General features: G+C 38.6%; 1 protein-coding gene across 15 annotated transcripts in view; it reads left to right on the top strand.

The window, feature by feature from the left end:
• Positions 1 to 302: 302 nt before the first annotated feature.
• Positions 303 to 9,803, top strand: part of PARD3 (par-3 family cell polarity regulator) — a 666,452-nt gene continuing 656,951 nt past the window's right edge. For all 15 annotated transcript variants that reach the window (XM_074267090.1, XM_074267092.1, XM_074267091.1 and 12 more), the window contains exon 1: positions 303 to 1,013. In XM_074267090.1, the coding sequence (XP_074123191.1) occupies positions 894 to 1,013 (120 nt within the window). In that variant the 5' untranslated portion in view covers positions 303 to 893. The remainder of the gene's footprint in view (positions 1,014 to 9,803) is intronic.

Raw genomic sequence — 9,803 nt, 5'->3', positions numbered from 1 at the left:
GAGAGGGCTAAAGGGGGAAAAAGAAAAAGGAGCCTACAATTTCTCCACCACCCTATCCACTCCCATCCACCCTCCTCCTGCCCTGAAGGGGTGCTGGAGGGGAGCGGGAACTCAGTTTAACCCGGGCCGAGGCAATGCACTCTTCCTCCATGGCGGGGAGTCAGTCGCTCTGCTCTCTCCCTTTCTGCATGTGAGCGAGTGTTTTGTGCCTCTCGTCCCTCCTCCTCCTCCTCCTTTTCCTCCTCCTCCTTCATCCCCTCCTCCTCCCCCATTCTCCATTCCCTCCCTCCTCGAAGAGCAGCAGTGGGTGCGAGCAGCTTAAGGAGCAGCCGCCGCCGCCGCCTGGAAGGAGCGCGCAGGAGACACCGAACAGGTGGCTAGAGGCAGGGAGAGCGAGCCTCCCGGGGCTGGGGAGCGAGCGAGAGGAAGAGAGGCAGCCGCCGCCGCCGCCGCCGCCACCGCCGCTACCGCCGCCGCGGCGCTGAGCATGCCTGCCTAGGGGCCGCCCGCGCCGGCAGCGTCTCCGCTCCTCCAGCGCGCTCGCCGGCTCTCCCCGCTGAGCTCAGGAAGCGCCTGTTGTGCAGCCTCCCCCACCCCCACCCAAGCTTACCCGACCCCTCCTCTCCCCCGGCCTCAGCCCCGCACACACACACACACACACACACACACACACACACACACACACACACACACACATACACACAGACACGCTCACACCGTGCAACTGTGTGCCACAACATTGCACTGGGCGGCGACGTTACACCGCCTCCTCCTCCTTTTCCTCCTCCTCCTCCCGCGGGGTTGTCGCTTTGGGGAGGGGGTTTGGGGAGGAGGGAGGGGGCCCCCAGAGACCAGAGCGGAGGGACCGCGGCGGCGGCTGCGACAGCGGCAGCATGAAAGTGACCGTGTGTTTCGGGCGGACCCGGGTGGTCGTACCGTGTGGAGATGGGAATATGAAAGTTTCCAACCTCATCGAACAAGCGGTGACTCGTTACAAGAAGGCCATCGCCAAGGTGAGGCTGAGGCGGGCGGCGGGGAAGGAGGGAGGCTTGCCGTCGGCTGGGTGTGTGAGTGGAGCCGGAGGAGAGGAGGGAGAGAAAGGAAGGGGGGAGGGAGGAGGAGGAGGAAGAGGAGGAGGAGGAAGACGCAGGAGAGGGCGCCCGGGATCAATATGGCGCTTCCTGGAAAGGGGAAGGAGGGGGAAACCTAGGAGAGGCAGGGGAAGTGCCGGGTCCGGAGGAAGGGGATGGGGTAGCGGGAGAAAGCGGGGGCTCGCGCTGGAGGGAGAGCAGAGGAGCAGTGGAGAGAGAGCCCGGACTCCTACCTACGTGCTCCTTCTGCCTCCACCACCTCTTCCCTGGCTCCCAGAGTTGCCTGACAGACTGGAAAGTTTCTAGTGCGACTGGATTGTCCCGGCCTGGGGGCAGGGAGCGTGTGTGTTTTGTGTGTGTGTGTGTGTGTGTGTGTGTGTGTGTGTGACTGCTTGCGAGTGTGCCCGCCTCGGAGAGGAGTCGGGCTTTGGAGAGCCTTAACCGAATATGGCTGCGGCTGCTGCTGCTGTTGCACTCTTACCATCCAGCTGGGCGTTTTTTTCCCCCCCTTCTTCGCTTGTGCATTTGGGGAATTGGAGGTGGGGGGAAAATCTGAGAGCTTGGGTAGTTTAAACCTGAACTTTTTGCCATCTCCTTGCGGTGTGTGTGGTACTGGGGCTCTCCTCCTTTCCCAGCTGTTCAGTTTCTTTGTAGGGAGAAAGTTAAGATTACTCTTTTCCATTCACCCCACCCCCCACTCCCTTTTAAAGGGCGGAGGTGGAGGGCCCACTGTGTCTCTCTGATTTTTTCCTTCTGGGGTACTGATTATATACAGCCACAATAGTATATACCGCAAACCGCGGTGTGCAACATGGCTCTGTGTGTGTGTGTGTGTGTGTATGTGTATGCGCGCGCGCGTCCCTGAGTTACTGGGATTGTTGTGGAAAGATGTGTTTCACCTCGTGCTCATTATTTCAATTAATTTCCAGAGCTACACAAAGCCAAGTTGGGATTTAAAAAAAAAAAAAAAAAAAGAAGAGGAAAAGCCCTATATTAAATACTGCCATGAAAGCTTTCACTTTGATTACTCTTTCCTAGGCAATAGTTACTGCACACAGTTGAAATCCAGCCCCAGGCCTCCCACTTCTTCCAGGCCCTGGAGGCAGTGAGTGAAATGTGGACATTCTGTGTTTGTAGTGTTTAATTCTTGTGTATATTAAAGAGTGTCATACATTTCTTTCTGGGCTGTAGTTCTTTTTGAAAAATGAAATTTTCAAAAGTATAAGAATTATATTGAATTGAGAAACTTCCCCTCCTCCTTCTGGAGATGAGAGATGGGGCGGGTTTTGGGTGTTTTGGGCCTTCTTGATTGGGTGGTGGGTTAATCACAAGCAGATTGCCCCTTGAGTCACTGTCCTCTCTGTCAGAAATGATTGCTACAGATATGGAGACGGGGACTTGTAGAATTGTTCTAAAGATGTTTTGGTGGACAGAGAACCCCAAGACTGATTATGATTACCTCTATTGAAGAGTTACTTTGAAAACTTAAATACTTGTTAAAAAAAGATCTTCCATGAAGCCTTGTCAAATACTTTCCTGGAACCATTTCCATATGGTATCTGACTGCTTTGCTTAGGAGTTGAGTTCCATTTCTTTGGTGTGTTGAGACATTGTTTCAAATAAACTAAGTTTCTTAAGAATGTATCAGTAATATAATTTTGGTTATATTGTTTAGAACGTCTGTGTATTTGAGATGCAATTCCCAATGAATTTTACCTTGAGCACTTGAGGATATGTCTTCTAAAACAGTCTTTCAATGAAGATTTTTTGTTAGAAATTTATAATTCTAGCAATACTTCTTTCTTTAGGATTTTGTGAAATTATTCCTGGTTGTTGCTTCTTTATGAATTTCAGGTGACAAAGAACAGGAAAATTTCAATCAAAGCTTAGATGCTATAGAATTCTAGTTGAGATGAGTCAATATTTTAAAACTACTAGCCATTGTGCTAAGAACTAAGGATACAGTGAATTTCAAAAGACAAACCCTGTGCTATAGGACTTCACAGCCTAATACACATACCACAGCTTAACACAAAGTGCCAATAACTATGTGCAAGCTAATCTCTACATAGGACAAAAAGAGAAACTTGAAGTCATTAACCCTTATCTTAAAAATGATTTTTATTGACATTAAGTTTATAATGAAAAAATCCCTCAAATCACTACATAGCCACAATAAGAACTATCTTCCCTGTTTTTTCTAAAATTTATTAAAGGCTTGTTTACTCAGTAGAGACACTAGACCTTTGATTTCATTTTTTTGAGAATTCGTGAATGAAGAGTCTCTACTACTGTAGGTGTGCTTTCTCAGCAACTTAGTCTTGAAGAATTGCAGAACACTATTATGCCAAACTTCTCTTTGTGTTAATTTTAAAAAGTATAATATTATCATGTTGTACATTTCACTGTTTTCATAGTTGTAAAAGTTTAAGTGGGAGAGGAAATATATTGATAATTGGTAAATGTTTTGCAGCTATTTGATTGAAATAACATTTTAATAAAATGTCTTGAGATCATGAGCCTTGCATCTATCTTGTAAGTTTTCTTTTTTTTAAAGTTTGGTGAAGGGGACGGAGTGCATATGTATAGATAAAAGCAATTTGAGTTTTTCATGGTCCAACATTAGTTAAGGTGTTTAGATAATATTTAACACAATTTATGCTGCTTTTTGAAATTGATCTCTGACATTTAGGTTTTGTTATTAGAAACATGGCATTAGCCATGCTGTTGTCCCAAAGCTCTGAAGAATATCCATTAATGTCAGTCTTCTATTAGAAATCAAATAGTGTTGGGATTGTGCAAATGTTTACTTTACAAAGCAAAGATACTAATGAAAAAAACTCTTTGCCCTGAATCTCATTGCATTTTTTTTTTTGGTAGTTGGGTAGGAATTAGAATTAATAAAGCTTTAACCCTCAGAACTAAGTCTTGAAGGCAAGAAACAGAATGTGAAAAAAATTTTTTAAAATTGAAGGAATGAGATATTACTTTAAAACATACATTTAAATAAAGATTCATTAAAGTGCTTAAATTTAATGAATGGTCAGTGTTCTCTTCTTATGGCACATCTTTGTGATTAGTAAGAAAATATGGGTATTTTTAGTTATAATCATCATTACTTTTTGTAACAGCTGTTTGTAGAATATGCTAGTCAGGTGAATTGTAATTTGTTTTCCAGTATTGTAAAATATAGGCTTTGCAATGCAAAATTCTGATTAGAGACTATTTCAGGAGCCTGAGTAATTCCCATAAATCTTCTAAGTTTCTTCAAAATCTTATTTAACAGTTAAGGGGTTTTAATGCTTATTTACTTTTCTCCCATCCTCTTCTTCTTTTTTTCCTTAAAAATATGTCAAACAAGGATATTCCTATTTTCCTTCTATCTTTATGTACTGTCCTTCATGTTGTGGTTGAGTTATTTGTACTAAATTAAGTTTGTCCCTACATAGTAACTGAATATCTGGGTTTGCAGGAAGTGACTTTCATGTTTCTAGAATGACATGTGAAAAATTTTCCCATCTGTTTTGGAATATTGTGTGAACTTTCATAACTTAAAACAAAAATTCCAAATATGTAAGATTTCTTAAACTTAAAAAATCTTATAAAGAATTAGAACAAAAATTATAAGGCATTTTGGAAGGAAAAAAAATCATGGTTCTCAGTAGAACAATGTAATAGAACAATGTAATGATTGCTTTAATTCCTGATGCAACTATTATTTCAGCTTTTAAGTACTGACTGTAGTTAAGATATAATTAATCAGTCAATAAGTATTTATTAAGGTATTATGCACTGTCCTAAGAATTGGGAATGCAAAGACAAATGTGAAATGTTCTCTTCCATAAAGGAGGGGAATTCAAATCCTTATGCTACTACTCATTAGCCCTTGAGCAAATCAGCTTCTCTATGGACATTAAACCAGATTGCCTCTGAACTTTTTTCTACTTCTATGACCCAAGAAATCATTGGTGCCTGAATAAGAACTTGTCATACTTCAATAATTCAATGGAATTCAGTTAGTTTTTATGCTTCTTCCCTTGCTAAAGATTAGTCTTTATGTTTCTTCCCTTGATGAAGATTGCAATCTCCATCTCTAAGAGATGTGGTGATCAGAATGTTTAAATCTGGGGCTTTTACACACTGTTTATGTGTGAATGCTTGTATTCCATGGAAACTCTTTTGAAGCCTATGGGGTCTTTCTTAGAATTCATGTCTTTAAACACATAAAATAAAATATATTGGATATTAAAGGAAACCAATCCTATTTCAACATGTTTATCAAACTATGATCATATTATGTTATTTAACCTGGCTTGTACTCAAAGACTTTCTAGCTTGATAGGACCTGTTAGTCTTTGCATTCTGCTCCCACATTCCTGGAGAATCTAAGATCATTTCTATGGCAGGATAAAGTATTAGAGTAGTACTTAAATAGAAGATGGATATTCAATTGTATCCAGCCATTTCTTGCCCTAGCAGAAATGCTGTGGAGACATGAAAAATATTTTGGTTGCTTGTTTTCTTCTGTTTGCTTTCATCAACAAATATGTTGCATCCCTTCTATGTAAAGGCCACTGGACATATATGTGAGCAAGAGATGGTTCTTGCCTTTCAGATGAATGTCAGGAGACCAATTGCATGTATATACTAGTGCCTATATTACTGGATTGATCTTTACTTCATAGACTTGGTTTCATTAACTACTATTAAAGTAAGCAAACATTTAGATAACATTTGAGTATATGAAAAATATTATATTAGATCCTAAAGGTAAAAAGAGTAATAAAGTAATCTTTCCCCTTAAGATAGCTACTTGGTGGGAGTGGATTGGTAGGACACATTTAAAAAGAGAAGAAACAATACAAGGGAGCATATGCTCAGTGTCAAATTAATTACACATAAATGAACATTGTGAGTTTCAGAGGAGGATTAGAGTAGTGAGAAATAGCTTCATAGAGATGGAAGGTCTTGCTGTGGTCCTTCAAGGAGTCATAGATATTGTGCAGAGTCACAACAAGAAGAGGACATTCCAGTTAGCCATAGCCATAGTCCTCAAGATGAGGATTTGGTCACAGTAAGTATCACACAGGGAAAGGAGTTTGAACTTTCTGTAGGAGCCATTGCAAGTTACATTGCTCGGAAGATTCATTTTTCATCTGTGGTAAATTTATTAGAGAGGGGAGAAACAGGAGAGATGGAGTTAATTGGCCTTAGCCAGTGTAGACCAAAGGTGATGAGGAATGATAGTGGGAAAGAATAGAAGACAAAGATTTGAGCAACATAGTGAAGAATGGGGAGGATTTAAATGACTTAGTTGATATGGATAAGGGAGTATTCAGGGATGACTCACAACTGGCCTTGACTTGGCGAGGGGGGGGGAGGAGGTAAGTATAGTCAATAAGTCACCACTGCAGCCATTTTTTCAAACACCAATCTACCCATATCTTTAAGAGAATCCCTATTAGACGACCGGTTAACCGGGGAGTGACTAGTTAAGAGGTAAATCAGTGCATATTCACTTACTACTTGCTAAGGGGCAAAAGGGCAAACTGATTTAGCTGTATGAGGGGAAAGGAAAAGGAAGGGGAAAGTGGATGAAGGGAGTCTCTTCAATCTGATCTCATTTCTGATAGTTATTGTTCCAATGGGTAAGGGAAAGTAATAGTGGTTATAGTCTGTCAGACCATTTTTTTTTTTTAAACGTGTATTTAAAATTTTTTTTTTAAACATGTATTTTTTAGCATCTCACATAATAGCAAAAATGTGACTGTAAACCTATGGTGCAGATTCTTTTGGCTTATAAGATGCATTTCCTCATTCAGCTAATTTGCTGAACTTTTGTTTTTGGTTCTCTGCAGATTTGGTTTTATAACTAATGGTAGATATTTATACAACCTTAATATCGCACTTCTCTCTGAGAACTATGTAAGTCTGTGGTTATTATAAAGAGATTTGTGGTTTAAGGTGTAAATTATGGAATAAGATAAACTCTATCTTGCCTGTGTATTACTTCCCCCAGAAGGAAGTATATGGTGAGAAATATCTTCAAGGACCTTCAAAGGAAATGAAAAGCTGCCAAGAATATGTGGGAAGAAATAAATTGAAAATGAGATGATGAGGACAGATAGAGTGATAGAGTACTAATATAGCAAAGTCGTCATTCTTGTTTGTGTTGACCAGTTTGTGTATTATTGACAAAAACATTTTAACCTCAGGCCAACTTCTCCATATGTTCAGGTGTTTAGACAGATTCTCTTCATTATGTACAATTAAGCAATGAAAAAATAATTTTAATGTTATAAGCCATAGATTTATGGGAAAGTAAATTTATTGGAGAAAAATATACAAGGTCACTTATGTTTTTTAAAAAAATTGCTTACCTGATGTTTAGAATTGTCTCATTGCTCCTATTTGTCATTGAAAATAGTTTACAGGGGCAGCTAGGTAGTAAAGAGCACCAGCCCTGAAGTTGGGAGGAGCTGAGTTCAAATTTGACTTCAGACACTGAACAGTTGTGTAACCCTGGGCAAATTACTTAACCCCAATTGCCTCACATAAAAAAAAAAAAGGCAAAAAAATTAGTGTACATTATGCAAGAATTTATTGAAAAATTGTGTTAAAGTTGAATAAATTAGTAAAAAAAAGCCTTTTTATCTTATGTAGTAAATATACAGCAAGACAACAATTTAGTAAGTCATTTTTGGAAAGAGAGGTAGCATACACATTATTTTCTCCCTTAAGATATGGAAAGAAAAATACATTGTGGCTAATGTTTACTATTGCAGTTATTTAAATCCTGAATTCAAATTATGCCTCAGATACTAATTACTGTAATTCTAGGCAAGTCAGACTGGGAGGAGAGAAGAGTGCTAGGAAACTTAGCAGAGAGAGTTGAGAAGAAAAGGTACCAGCCACAGAGAAGTTAAGAAGAATGATGATTGAATAAAGGTTATTAGGATTGACACTGAAAAGATCATTAGTATCTTGGAGGGAACAGTTTAAGTTAAGGTTGGAGTGATTAGATTGGAAGCCAGATTGCAGAGGCTTTACAAGAGTAAAAGGATAGGATAAGCTCTCATTATAGATGGTTTTCTTAAGATGTTAGTAGTTAAAAGGGAGAAGAGATGTAAGATGGTAGGTAATGGTTATGTTCGGATTAATGAAGAGATTTAAAAAAAAAATCTTTAAAACAACCTTTAAAAAAGGAGGGGTTAGACAGGTATACTTTTAGGCAGTAGGGAAGCAATTAGTATTAAAAGATTAGTGAGAATGGAAATAATTAGATTGAAATGGAATTGATTCAAAGGTACATATAAAGAGTTTTTGTTAGGTTCAAAGAAGATTATATGTACACATATCTGGTGTGTGTTTGTGTGAGTGTATGAGTGTGTATGTTTGGCTATATATGTCACTTCACAAACCTTAAAATACTTAAGAATGTTAAGTGCTAATATGACTATTTAATGTTATAACTTTTTATGAATCTTTGTGTTTGAAATTATTATATTCACCAAAATTGTGATGGTTTCTCTTTCTTAAATGGATCTTATGTTTTTTATTTATTTTAAAAGAATACTTACAGGCTAACATGCAAATTTTTTCTTAACTGGCTTCTAATTGTGATAATTTCTATAATGTGAATTAATGTATGAACTCCACATAAAAAGCTAATAAACTTCTTGAAAATTTGAGAAAATACATTAATTTTTTGGGGGAAAATTTAGTTCAAAGAGAAGCATGAAAATTATTATAGTAGAAGAAAAGAATTGTCCATTCTGTCAATTATTGCCTTGGTCTTTTAAAAAAAAACCTTCAAAAGAGAAATTGGTAAACATGCATATCTATTAGTTTATAAACAGGAGAAATGTATGTATTTTTAGAAAAAAAATTTAGAGTAATTTTGGGCCACTTATGTATTTGGAATAGTCACATAAGTAGTTTACATTACTACCAGGTTGGCCTATCCTAGAGCTTTTTAGACAAAGGGGATGGGGGCTCAAGTTATATACAATTGATATTTAAAATAATGAGGAAAGGGTCATACCAAGTAAAGATTAAAGCAGATCCCCTAGGGCAGTAAGGGAAGATAGTCTATAAAGTGTTAATGCTTACACCTATGATCAATTTTTATTCCTTAATTCTGTCAATTGGGAATCTTGTATATGTGCCAGAATTAAATAAAAATGTTATTGAAAACCAAATCTTCTGAAGTGCCTTATGATTGTACAACTGTTTTTCTTCCTTTCCATTTAGAAGCATAACTGCCCATGCTTAAGGACCCATAGGCTCCTGGCCACTGCTTGAAGTATCAACCCGGGTTCACATATCAATGTGTGTCAATGCTGTCAATAATGTATTAGTTTTGTTTTTTCAAATCTGCTTTGGAACACTTTCAGGATTTTTTTTTCTTTTCTTTTTTTTTTTTTTTAATTTTAATTTTATTTTATAATTATAACTTTTTTTTTTTTTTGACAGTACATATGCATGGGCAATTTTTTACATTATCCCTTGCACTTCTGTTCAGATTTTTTCCCTTCCTCCCCCAACCCCCTCCCCCAGATGGCAGGCAGTCTTATGCATGTTAAATATATTACAATATATTCTAGATACAATATATGTGTGTAGAACCGAATTTCTTGTTGCACAGGAAGAATTGGAATCAGAAGGTAAAAATAACAGTTTACACTCATTTCCCAGTGTCACTTTCAGGAT

Source organism: Sminthopsis crassicaudata, chromosome 5 (genome assembly GCF_048593235.1).
Source record: "Sminthopsis crassicaudata isolate SCR6 chromosome 5, ASM4859323v1, whole genome shotgun sequence".
Classification (NCBI taxonomy): domain Eukaryota; kingdom Metazoa; phylum Chordata; class Mammalia; order Dasyuromorphia; family Dasyuridae; genus Sminthopsis; species Sminthopsis crassicaudata.
The sequence above is the reverse complement of the archived record's forward strand: the minus strand, read 5'-3'. Positions and strand labels throughout refer to the sequence as shown.